Genomic DNA, 14,143 nt, shown 5'->3' with positions numbered 1-14,143 from the left:
ACCTCCATATTAAGGTCATTAACTGGCATGTACATGCTTATCCAAAGAAACAACTAATTAGTATTACTACACTGCTCAAAACAATTAGGGGATATTTTAGTTTCTGTCAGATAATTATAACTAACTATTTGGTGCTTCATACATGAATAAATATTTCTTACTTATGGATAGGGTGTAATTGATGAGATATTGTTTAAATAATCAATATTTATTACAAATTGTGTTACATTTGTAAATTATTTTTATAACTTTATAATTTACAAGAAAACCAAAATATCCCCTAATTGTTTTGAGCGGTATAATTTAGTCCACTGTTGTCCTTACTAGCCTGAAAATAAATTTTTAATAAAATTTATTTTCAGGCTAGTAAGAAAAAAAAACGATTAATAAATTTAGTTTAATCCTTTATCCAAGTGTGAGCAAACAAAGTTTGCCCTTGAAAGTATCTTCAGGACTGGGATAAGGTGGTGCAACACCAGACGACTCCTTGCAAAGGTGGAGCAAGCTACCAACACTCCTATCTCAGTATCTCCCATAATGCAAAACACATCTCCTTGTGGATATGTCTAATGTTATGCATTAAGGGAAGGGCCACTACCCAGACTAGTTTCGACCTTTATTGAGGTCTCTTCAGTGGGAGCCAGGCCCAAGTTGAGATACCAGCCAGAAGCATTAGCAATGTCATCTCTACCTATAGGAGTTGCCAAATGGTGTGCCACCTTTTTAATAAATTACTCTGGATTTAGAGAAAGATGTTGAAAGTTTATTTTCCACTTGGTTAGAATATAATAAATTTAGTTTAATCCTTTATTTATCCAAGTGTGAGCAAACAAAGTTTGCCCCTGAAAGTATCTTCAGGACTGGGATAAGGTGGTGCAACACCAGGATGACTCCTTGCAAAGGTCTGGCTGGTATCTCCACATGGGCCTGGTTCCCACTGAAGAGACCTCAATAAAGGTCAAAACTAGTCTGGGTAGTGGCCCTTCCCTTAATGCATAACATTAGACATATCTGCAAGGAGATGTGTTTTGCATTATGGGAGATACCGAGATAGGAGTGTTGGTAGCTTGCTCCACCTTTGCAAGGATTCGTCCTGGTGTTGCATCACCTTATCCCAGTCCTGAAGATACTTTCAGGCGCAAACTTTGTTTGCTCACACTTGGATAAAGGATTAAACTAAATTTATTATATTCTAACTAAGTGAAAAATAAACTTTCAAAAAAACAATTAAATTTATGTATTCTATCAGCTGCAGCTTCTTCTTTTTGATAGCTCCATATATTAATAGATATCGAGGAGGAGGGAAGAAAATCCAATTTTAAATAATTAACAATTTTTTATTTTTATGAAACACGAATGATGAGTATTAGCAGGGCTGGCAGAAGTGGGCATGCGGGCACCGCTACAATGGGGGTGCCGCCACCAGGGAACGGTTCATAAGTTAATTTTTAAAAAACAAAATTTTTATCATAAAAACAAAAAATTCTGAGAATGATCAATATTAAAATAAATAAGGCCGGATACACCAAATAAAAATTTTTTAAAAAAAAAGTATATTGCCGCCTCTTTGATCAGCAGCTGTTTACAATTTTGCAGTTAGAGCAGGCTAAATGCTTGCCTGCAGAATGTTCTGTCTACTGCAATCTGTCTAAAGGGAGACGGTGAATGGTTTTCATGTGCAGAAACGAATTTTTGTACAAAACATTTGTTGCTAGTTAACCAGTCATATGGTACACATCTCAGTAGGCTACTGACAGTAGCACAGTGCCGACTATTATTTTGTCTCTGTGTTGTGTTGTGTAATAATTTCTTGTGGGTATAAAATAGAAATGGAATCAAAAATTAAAAAAAAAGTTATTTGGTGCACAAAATCGTGTCATGCTGCAAAAGAAGCAGATATTAAGAAACAAACTGGGGCTCTTAATAAATTTGTTAAAATATTAAAATATTCTGATGCAGATTGTAACCAACTCGATACATCAGAAATCAGAATCAAAGAACTGTGCACATCATCCAGTTTTCATGAAAGTACTATTGCAACTATTGAACAAGATAATTGAACATGATTTTAGTGAAAAATAGTTAGGATTTAGTCAACTACAACAAGATTTAGTTGTAGTTGACCACGAAACTAACACAGTGTTAGTGTCTGTAAATTTAGAAGATCCAGGTGAATGGGGAAATATTGATGAAAAATTACAAGTTGTTTTAATTGAAATGGGGCCTGTTCGAAATAAAAATGTAATATATCCCAGAGATACATGTGGTCGTAAATTTGGCGACACATATTATAATAGAAAAATGGAAAACGGGAGCTCTTGCCAAGAACATAGCTCATTTATTCCGAAACTTTAAATTCTGTTTTTTGCTTTTGTTGCAAACTTGTCGCACCTACTGAATCAACTGAATCACCAAATGAGTCTTGTAGAAGGTTATCACGATTGGAGAAATGTAAGTACAACTTTACATAGACATGAGACTAATTTAACTCGCATGAAAAATTTCTTAAAATGGAAGGAACTTGATAAAAATTTAAAAAAAAAAAAAATACTATTGATTTCTAGACTCAAAGTATGTATGAAATGGAAAAGAAACAACAGTCGAGTGTTTTAGAACGCCTGATTGCAATTATAAAATTCCTTGGTAGTCGAAATTTAGCTTTTCGTAGATCATCTGATAAATTATATGAAAGGAATAACGGCAGTTTTTTAAAATTAGTCGAACTGTTTGCTATGTTTGATCCCGTTATGGAAAATCATGTTGAAAGTGCCCTACAATGAAACAATAGGGTACACTATTTGAGTAAAGACAGTCAAAATGAAATATTGGAAACTTTAAGTAACGCAATTAGGGATACAATTTTATTATCAATTCGCAAATCTTAATATTATTCCATAATTTTAGATGCAGGTAAAACAGAACAAATGACCATTATTATTTGCTTTTTTTCCTGTGACAATGGAATTGTCAAGATCAGAGAAAACGTTTTAGGTTTTGCAGATATATCAGATTCCACAAGACGTGGTTTATGTGGAGATGGAGAGTTGTAGAGTAGGTGCCCTCCCTTAATGAGTCTTTGGACTCCTTGGAGGTGTCACGTAATAATAATAATAATATATTCTTGTTTAATCCTTGTTGTCTAATAAGTGTAAACAACGTTTGTGTGTGAAGTATCTTCATGACCAGACCACTTGTGTGTAGAGGCTAACGAGTTCACATTAATTGCTTTAGTATCCCATATTGCAAAGCACACTTTCAGACATGTATAATGCTATTCATTATGGAAAGGGCCACTACCAAGATTAGTTTAGACCTTTTTTTGTGTGTGTGGGGGGGGGGGTCTCATCAGTGGGAGCCAGACTCAGAAGAGATACTGAGGGTGAAGTAATGCAAATGGTGCATATTTCACATATACAAGTGGTTAAAATGGAGTATCACCTTATTATTAAAATTCTCTGGATTCAAAGTAGTAGCAGCAGAGTTCTTTCACCTGATTAGAAATTAAATTAAACTTGCTAAGCAGTTGTACCAAGAAGCACAACTATCTTTAATTCAGAGTATTTTAATAATAAAGTGATTGACCTTTTCACTCTTTGTATCTGGGAAATATATGACTTTTGCATTACTTCAGCCTCGTTACACAGGAAAGATTCTGTGTCATGACTGTTTATCTCAATCTGTAATGAGCAGTTCTGCAAAATGAGGGTTACTACATCTCAGAATATTGTAGATATGATATAACTTCTAATAAATCTCATCATGTATAAAGATATTGTTATAGAGAAAAACCATATTTGTGGTAAATTAAACTCTGTTCTGTAAAGTGATTTTCATTTTGGTCTAGAATTATTCATAATCAGTAAATAATTCATATTTATTGATTATACATGATTGTAAGAAAACATGTAGCAAACTTTTTAAAACTGAGGCATATTCAATATTGAGAAGAAAAAATGCACTGTGAACTAAGCACAATTGGTTGAGTTAACAACAACAAAAAAAAAAAGTCCGTTGTTTCTTTTTCTGTACATAAATGACTCTAAATTGCATACAAATATTTACTGTATATATTGTATCTGTTGCTACATTGCTTATTAATTGTTGTTCATTTACTACAGTAAATGAACAACAATTACAAATATTATGAATTATAATTATATGATAAAAAGGAGTAGAAATATTATTACTAGCCATGAATCTCCTTGGAGTCTCATGACTCACTTTGGAAAGTCAACAGTAGTTCATTGTTCTCATAATGCATTAACAAATCACGTTCAGCAATCCATTGCATATACAAATAGACTAGTCATGAAGTTTACTTCATGCTTTTGCTTGGGTATAGGATTAAGGCAGCTTTTTTCCAATGAATCCTGTGCCGGGCATGATCTGCTAATCCTATGCAACCATAGTAGTTGAACTGGATGTAATCGTGGTTTTCTGATATACGGATGCCTGCCTGTTTGGCCATAGTTTGATCGGTTGCAGATGCCAGGTACACTCAAAGCAAATCCACAGGTTGTAGTTGGTCTTTGGGGATGTAGATAATCATTGCTAGCTTTCTGTGTGGTTTATAAGTGGACACCAGATTGTGCTTTTTTAAGATCTTGGCCACCTTTCCTGTAATGCCATGAATGTAAGGGATGCTGATAGATTTGCTGTGATTATAGTTGGAAGGAGGAGGGTGTGGATATGTCATGTTGGAATTGTTTTTATTGGTGGGAGGTGTAACCTTTGGCCAAAAAGGCGGTTTTTATGTGGGCGAGTTCTCTGGTGACTGCAGGTGGACTAAGGGTTTTGCTTGGTGGACTAAGATTTTTATAGTTGCAAATTGTTGAAAGTGGGGGGGAGGGTGATGACTGTTAATGAATGTATCTACCTGTGGGGGGGGGGATTGGATTTCTATAAGTGGTAAAGGTCAGAGATCCATTTGGTTGCCTTGTAGCTAGGCTGTCTAGGAAGGACATGGCTATGCTATGTGGACGATGGTCCAGGGCCAGTGGCCAAAATGTGAACATATCATTCACGAAGCTTCACTCTATTTGTTTGTAGAATTTTCTTTGCAAAACAAAATAGCCTAGTACATAGTGAACTGAAACAGGGCAGAGATATTGGGATGAATTTTTGCTTGAATTAGAGCTAATGTTTGTGGATGTGTTGAGTGAGTTTGACAGGCAAATGGACTTATACAAGAAGGATGGTTTGCATCTGAATGGATTTGGTGTTCGGAGACTAGAAAAAAATGTTGCTGAATGAAGTGGAAGTGCAGAATCAGGGAAACTAGAGCTTTTTTGGGGGGGGGGGGGAGGTAAGCTGTTGAGTGAATGTGCAGACATCAGTAAGGCAATTCAGTGTAAGAATGTGTACAATATGCCTAAGTTAGTACCATTGTAACAAAAACCAGAATGAGATAGTTAGTAAAAAGCGTCAGGATAGCAATCGGTCTAAAGGGCTTTTACATTTCATGTACAGTGATGCCAGGAGCATTCGGAATAAGCAGAAGGAATTTGTGGCATTGGTTGGCTCATTCTGGCCAGAGGTTATTAGCATTAGTGAGACATGGCTAACAGAAAATGATAGAGTTAGTGGGATAGAATGTGAAGTGTTCAGGGAGGATAGAGAGAAAAGAATGGGGAGAAGTGTAATTGATAATAGCTGATGGACTGCAACCAAAGAGAATAGAAGATCAACTGCAGGCCATTGAAAATAGCACATTTGAGGCTATCTGGTGTGAGATTGAGGTCAGCACAACAAAATACGAGGGTGGTCTGAAAAGTTCTTGGCCTCGACCATAGATGGCAACACTATCGGCAAGATTTTTTTTTTCTAAGATAGTGCATCTGTCATAAACATCCATGTGAAATTACAAGTCATTCTATCAAGTAGTTTTTTTTATACAGCTCTCTGAAGAAAAGTGTTGTCTGTATCCCTTGAAATGGATAAAATGGATAATATCATGCGGTTATAAAATTCTTTGTAAAAGAAGTTTTAACACCGAAAGAAATTCATTCGAAGTTCATAAAAGTTTATGTGCACTCATCTCCTTCTTTTTCAAACAATTAAGAAATGGGCTGCCGAGTTAAACGTGGCCATACCAGCCTTGAAGATGATTTGAAGGACGTCGAAAAAGTGTAACAACACCAGAAATCATTGATCGAGTGTACAATATGGTATTGGATGACCGGTGAATCAAAGTGCGTGAAATTGCTGAGACTATAGGCATTTCAAAAGAACATGTAGGATATATTTTGCAAGAAGAATTGCAAATGAAAAAGCTTTGCTCAAGATGAGTGCCATGCTTGCTCACAGCAGTTCAGAAACACACTCGCATGAAAATCTCTGAACTCCGTTTGGAGCATTTATTTATTACTATGGATGAGATTTATTACTATGGATGAGATTTATTACTATGGATGAGACTTGGATTCACCACTACACACCAGAATCCAAACATCAGTCAAAACAGTGGACAGAAGCCAGTTGTTCAGCACCGACTTTGTCTTCTTTGGTGCTGAACAACTGACTTCTGTCCACTGTTTTGACTGATGTTTGGATTCTGGTGTGTAGTGGTGAATCCATCAGCAGGAAAGGTCATAGCATCGGTTTTGGGATGCTAAAAGCATTTTGTTTATTAATTATCCTGAAAGGAGTAAAACAATAACCAGGAAATATTATTCTGATCTTTTAACCAGATCGGAATAATATTTCCTGGATGAAAAAAATTGTGAGAAAAGATCTGGTTTGCAGAAGAAAAAAAAATCATCTTTCGTCAGGACAATGCACCTGTCCACAAAGGTGTGTTTTAGCAGTGGGAAAATTAAGGGATCTGCACTATGAATTGTTGGAACATCCACCCTATTCCCCAGATTTGGCTCCCTCTGACTTCTGTCTCTTCCCAAAACTGAAACTCTTCCTTGGTGGTCAGCGTTTTTCTTCGAATCAAGAGGTGATTGCGGGTATAGAGGGGTATTTTGCAGATCTTACTGAGAACGACTACATCCTATTCGCCAGATTTGGCTCCCTCTTCTATCTCTTCCCAAAACTAAAACTTTTCCTCGCTGGGTCCGCACTTTTCTTGTAATCAAGAAGTGATTGCAGGTGTAGAGGGGTATTTTGCAGATCTTACTGAGAACGACTACAGGGACAATGGGATAATGGTGCTGGAGCATCGCTGGAATAAATGTATTAGTCTTAAGGGAGATTATGTTGAAAAATAAAAATAATTTTGAAATTATAAATTTGTTTGTTTGTTTTTTTTTTCATTGTTAGGCTGAGAACTTTTCAGACCACCCTCATATATAGCAGATATAAAGTTTTGCATAGCAGCTGGCTTAACAATAGACTTAATGAAGAGTATCAATTTCATTAATAACCAAATTTATTTGTATAAAAGACGAATATGTAAAAAATTACACATTTCTAAATGCACTGCATGTTAAGTAACATATGTCACTGTTCATATAAAAGTGCCAGAATGCCATACCTTTGCATATCATCTCAAAAAATGCATTGAGTATAAGTAATAAGTTTATAATTTTTTTTACTATTCTTTTGCTCAGTTTTAATTTATTTTAATTATCAAAGAAAGAACCATACAGCTTCATTGTGGCAAAATTATATAGAAATAGTGGCTATTAAAGATCCAGTATTATTTCAAAGCTGAATATATGTAGAAACTTTAGAAATTTCAGAAATTTGACCAGAGAAGGCTTATGAAAATGCAATCCTCAGCACCGGAGTTGCCTTAGCTTGCACTACTTGCCTCATGTCTTAAGTAGTACAAGCTAAGGCAGCTCCGATGCTCGGGATTGTATTCTCATAAGCTCCATGTGCTCAATGTTTTTAAACTTCCAAACTTTCTATTTATATTCTGCTTTGAAATAATGTTTGAAATATTTAAATATACACAATTTCTATATAATTTGATTTATTTACTTATAGATTGTTTGCAAGAATTTATATAATAAAAATATGCAAAGTGAATTTTTAGATTAACTTTTTTCTTAAACCTTCATTCCTCATAGCCCAATGCGTTCTCCTGGCATGGATAGTGATGTTGTACTTATGAACAATGTATATAAAGAAAAATTTCCTAAGGTAAGATACATAATAGATGCGCATTTATATATATATATATTGTGTATAGTCACTATCTGTTTTCTAATTGTATATGTGTAAAAATTATGTAAAAATGAATCTAAATTAAATCAGTGGCGAATACCAAAAATATTTGAAAAATCAAGGTAAATATAAGTAACTACATGCAAGAATGGCTTGCTGTTTTTATTAGTTTCATGCACATGACAAATTGCAGAACCTGTATTAACTGATATACTATGCATATACAACCTATAATAATATATATAATTCTTTAGGTTCTTAAGAGCACTTAAAACTCCTCTTGCAGTCCCTTGTGGAATACTTTATGGAAGTTTTTTCACTTGGCTATGCTATCAATTACATATTCGGTTTAATCCTTTATCCAAGTATATAAGCAAACAAAGTTTGCACCTGAAATATTTTCAGGACTGGGGCAACTCGTGGTAAAAGTGGTATAAGTTCTGATCACTTGCCTTAGTATCCCATAATGCAAAGCACATATTCTTATGGGTATGTATAATGTTATGCATTATGGAAAAGATCACTACCCAGACCATAATGCATTGCATTATACATACCCATAAGAATATGTGCTTTGCATTATTACTAAGGCAAGTGATCGGAACTTATATCACCTTTACCACGAGTTTGCCCCAGTCCTGAAAATATTTCAGGTGCAAACTTTGTCTGCTCACACTTGGATAAAGGATTAAACCAAATATGTAATTGGAATACTTTATCTGGAAGGCTGGTCCAGTGAACAGAGGAATATGGTAGAAGAAGCTGATTAATTGGGTTAATAGTTGAACTGTAATGAGATGTTCAATAGCTACTATTCATGTTTCTATGGCATTATAAAAAAGAGGAAAGGGAAATGAATTGACATCCAGTAACAGATGCCACATTTGAGCAGCACACATAGCAATATCTATTTAAAAAATAAAAATAAAGCATAAAGCAGAATAGTGGTTAGATGAGTCTGTGAAAAAAGGGACCCTCACTTAGCTAGAGTGTCTTGTTTTGGGCAGCATCAAGAATCGAGGATTTTTGTGATCCACTGTAAATGTGTGAGAGGCAGATGTAGGATTTGTGCAGCATTTATAGTGGTAGGCGAAAAGTCACATTTTGAGTACAATAGGATACCGTGTTTTGGAGGTTGAAGAAACTACATGGGATGTGTGTGTTTGTTATGGGAAGGGAAGATTTCAGATTTCTACAGACTTAATTGTTGGACAGGTGAAAACATGAAATTCAACACTCTAAATGGGAGAATGATATTGTATTAGGATCAACAGATTTGGAATTTATTACCTGTAGAACTACTGAGTTAGTAGCTGTACAAGTAAAAGCAATATCTGGACTTTTTTGAGGTGGGGAGGGATTTGGAATTTCCACTGAGTTAACTGTTGGACAGGTGTAAACTGACCTTGTCAGTAGAAACTGATACAGTGTTTTTTGCTTACTGAAAAAAAGCTACAGCTGCATATACGTACTGCTAGAAATTTAGGTGATTTCTTTTTTGTTCCACATAAACTTATTCAGTTGGCTGCCTACCATATGAACTTCACTGATTATCTATTTCCATATTGAATTTGACATCATAATGTATATTGGAAATATATGACTTCTGTATTTCTTCAACCTTGGTATCTGTTCTGGGTGTTCTGATGGGCTGATTTGTCTGTATGCAGGATGAAAAACCTGAGTTTCCAGGAGAAAAACTCTGCTATCTCCGTATAAGATCGGCTAACTCACCTTTAATTGAAAAAATCTATATAAAGATTCCTCCCATCAAGACGAAAATCAAACTTAGGCCTTTTCCAATCAGAAGGTGCAACTTACCATCATTCTTCCAACTGCACTGTGGAGTTGCTGGTGAAAGTGGCAAATTAAAAATCAGGCTAGATAACAGAATACATGTGCCTGCCTGATATGGTAAGAAGTCATGTCATAATAAGTTGAATGCTTTTATATGGAAAGAGAAATCAACCAAAATTCCAAACTAGCAGCATAATGTGACAGTTTATGCTGTTAATTTTGTGAAAGTGGTTTTGAAACGATTTTAACATATAGATTGGAGACCACAAATATGACAGTTTGTAGAAAAATTATGTGAATTTGATGGTGGTTTCAGTGACTGAACCAGATTAAAAGTGAAAACAGTAGAACTAATATATTATTATTATTCAGGAATATGTAAGTAGGCATACCATAGGTGGTGTGGTTTTTTAAATTAAACAAAATGGGAAATAAAAGATAACAATCTAGATGAGTCTTAGAAGATGTGCTGTTTTGAAATCTTAAGTAGTAATCTGATTTGTAAGAATTAGATTACTACTTAAGTAATCTGATAAGAAACTTGCCATTTTTCAAAGAGCTTATGAGAATATAACCTTTGACATTAGAGTTGCCTTGGTTTGCATTTATATTTAAGACACAGACTCTTCCCAGGAGCCTTTCTTTACATTTCATTAATGATATATTAGATTTCACTAGTCAGACAGGTTTCTGTCTGTTCTCATAAGCAAAACTTTTTTAAAGTTTTCTTTCTATGTTTGCCTATAACATATGAATGGATTCCTAATGTCCTCCATTTTAATACCTTAAATATGCCAAATTTAAGAAATAAAATCTTAATTGTTTTAATATATAGTTGGCTCTCACTACAAGATACTACTAAGAAAGTCCCGACCATGCTATTCCAAAAGATATTCGTTAAAGCTGACTATCTGCTAACACTATTCTTACCTCCTTGCTAGTTTTCTGTAGAGAGAATTATGTATAAAATGGAATTAGGACATAAACTGTAATGTTAATAAAAACATATTACCAATATCATTATGTTAACAAGAAATTGTATTCTTGTGTTAATCCATACCCTTTAACCTTTGTTATTCTTACAACTTTTTGATACAGCAGTATTTTAATAATGTAATTGATATGCCATTTTACTACTTGTATGCAGAAAATGCATGACTGCTGCATTGATTCAACCTTAGTATCTTCCTGGTTTAAGCTTCCACTGATGAGACCTCAATAAAGGTGAAACTGATCTGGGTAGTTCCTCCCCATAGCAATATACACATCTAAAAGGAAACTTATTTTGCATTATTTGGACCAAGAAAAAAAAAAAGTTACTTCTTGGCCCAAAGAAATCATTAACAAATTAATGCCTGTTCATGTTAAACCACTCTGTACTTATGGGATGCCTAAAATCCATAAATCCAGTATTCCCCTACATCCTCAACAGCTAACTGTTGAGCAAGTTTATAAGCAATTCATATGTCCCCTCTGGCAATTCTTCTACTTTTATAAAAAAATTCTGTCCATTTCAAATCGCTAGTAGAAAAACAAAATCACATCCTTAAAAATTCAGACATAGTGATTAGTTTTGATGTCCCTTTCTTATTTACGAATGTATCATTAACAGACATAATTGATTTAATAAAGTCTTTCCCCCCCAATACCTTTGAATTATTCAAATTTACAATATATGCAGGTTACTTTACTTGGTCCTCGTGGTTATCCTAGTAGCTGTGTTCTTCACAACCATATGCTTGGGGAGGGAGTGTCCTAGGTTCAATTCCCGTCAACAACGTGAGGAGCTTAAGGATCTTCCTCAGCCATAGCCAAGTTAGCCGGTCTTGGACGTAGGCAGCGGGGTTTTTTCCCCCAGTTTATCCTAGGGTTTTCCTCCTGCAAAGCAGGCAAACCAGCCCCATGAACACATGCTTTGACAGACATGGGATAGTACCGGGAATAAGGAGCAACCAACCTATTCCCCGGGATTATCGGTTACGGAAGCTTCTGTGGTAAAATGTGTAGGCCTGTGCGAAAGCATAACATATAATGACTTTACTTGGAAGGAAAAATCTATAAACATATTAATGGTACTACAATGAGTTCCCCCGACTATCATTTATATGGAACGCGTTAAGAACAGAGTACTTACTACACTATATTTAAAACCTTGTGTGCTTCCACATGATGATGATATGTTTGCTCTCTTTAGTAAGTCTGTTTCTCAGTCACTTTAAGTTGTTTACCATTTGTCAGAAATACTCAATAAAGCAGTAGTTAGTGCCACAAGCCTTTGGCACAATTTTGCAGTAGCATCTTGTCAAGTTTGATCTTTAGATATGCATGATGTAGCTAACATCCTTAAACAAGCATCATCACCTAAAAGAAATATGCCGACCTAGTTGACTCAGTGGTTAGCATTTTCGCACTTCAGTCAAAAGACTGCGGATTCGAATCCTGCCGTGAGCATGGATGTTCGTAATTGTCTGTGAAAATACTAGTAGTAGTGGTTGATGGTGAGCAGTAGATGGTGACAGTAGTTGTGGTTGGTTGTAGTTGGTGGAGACATAGAGTTGTGGAGTAGGTGTCCTCCCTCAATGAGTCTTTGGACTCCCTGGAGGTGTGACATAATAATAATATCTCTGAGAGCCAGGTGCATATTCTCCATTATTACTCAAAATAACATAATAATCACTAGAGCTAACAAAGGTAACATTACTGGTCATCAGCAGTAGTGATTATGATCAGAAAATGAACACATTACTCAGACTACTTATAAACCTTTGGATTATGATCCCACCAATTCTCAAAAGAAAAAAAAAAAACTCATTAAAAAGGCCTCTAAAAATGTCATCTGGCAGTCAGTATAAACTGGCAGTCAGTTTATAAGACCACGCTACTTATAAACCTCTGGATTATAATCCCACCAATTCTCAGAAAAAAAGAAAAAAACATTAAAAAGGATTCTCAAAAATGTCACTTCTTGCTTCCTGAAACTGATAACAAAAAAACAACAACTCAAAAACTGGTTGATCCAGGTGTTTACAAGGTTTATTGTTCTTACAATTTATCTTATTATGGTCATCCTGAGAGATCTTCCAACATCCAACTGGTGTAGCTGATTATGTTTTTGAATACCTTGCACTGAATCAAATGAAAAAAATAAAAGAAAAACTACTGCTATTTCACTGCAACAAATATAAACTTGATCAGTAGCAGATTTGTTAAACCAGCCTAATCTTAATAAATATAACTGTGTAAACTCTCCATGATATGGTAAACTTTAATTCTTAGGCCTCTCACCCAACAGCTAAAGCTATTCAACTGCATGCACAGGAAGGTGCCCTCATATGCTTTTAGTCTAGTTTTTTTGCACTTAGTTTTGAGTGTTTTTGTGCATGCACACACTTTTATAATTTTGTAAAATTATCCCTAATGATGTCTCTGTAATAGAGACTAAAGGTAACATTTATTGTTCTCTGTGCTATATTCATTCCATTAAACCTAATAATGAGTTTAAAACAGCACATAGGCCTAAATACTAGAATCTAGGAAGTGACTTGAGAGCAGTTGTATGGAGAGAGTAAAACTTATGATAGCAAAGCAGAGAATTTGTGGAAAATGGCAGTGTTAGCAGTATTGTTGAGAGTGCAGTTATGAAAGATCAAGAGAAAAAAAAAAAAACTGAAGGAAACTGCTTATGCAAGAGAAGGGACATAAGGAGAAAAATTTTATATTGATAAGATGATAAGAGGAGTACTTATAAGAGGAATAAATAAGGCATAACTAACTGTTGTTTCTCTTGCAGAAATTAGTGAAGCTTTCAGTATGCAAAAATGTAAAGTGAAAGAATTGTTGGTTGGCATTGCCGACTTAAAAGGTGAAAAATATTTTTTGATACAAGATTTTTTTTTTTTTTTTCTCCCACTCATAAAAGGATATTTGCAAACCTATAGTACATTTGGTACCATGGGTAGACTAAGGAATTTTTCCCTATTTTTTTTTTTTTATCCCTTTTATATATATTTTTCTGTTTTTAACCTTGTTTACTCTGGAAACGTTGCTGTGAAAGAGTCACTGGAAGAAGCAAAAAAGAAAAGCTAGAGAGTAAAGATTGTAAGTGTACTGCTATACTATGATAGAGGTGAGTTTTTTTTTTTTTTATTCTCCCACTCATAAAAGGATATTTGCAAACCTATAGTACATTTGGTACCATGGGTAGGCTAAGGATTTTTTCCCTATTTTT

General features: G+C 34.9%; 1 protein-coding gene across 7 annotated transcripts in view; it reads left to right on the top strand.

The window, feature by feature from the left end:
- The window catches only part of dop (microtubule-associated serine/threonine (MAST) protein kinase dop), a 677,535-nt gene that overhangs the window by 335,296 nt on the left and 328,096 nt on the right, over nt 1-14,143 (top strand). For all 7 annotated transcript variants that reach the window (XM_090390876.1, XM_090390874.1, XM_090390878.1 and 4 more), the window contains one exon: nt 8,022-8,094. In XM_090390876.1, coding sequence (XP_090247002.1) covers nt 8,022-8,094 — 73 coding nt within the window. The remainder of the gene's footprint in view (nt 1-8,021; nt 8,095-14,143) is intronic.

This window comes from Typopeltis vanoorti, chromosome 3, assembly GCF_054136105.1.
Source record: "Typopeltis vanoorti isolate ZY-2024b chromosome 3, IOZ_Tvanoo_1.0, whole genome shotgun sequence".
NCBI lineage: Eukaryota > Metazoa > Arthropoda > Arachnida > Uropygi > Thelyphonidae > Typopeltis > Typopeltis vanoorti.
This window is presented reverse-complemented; position numbering and strand designations above follow the sequence as displayed.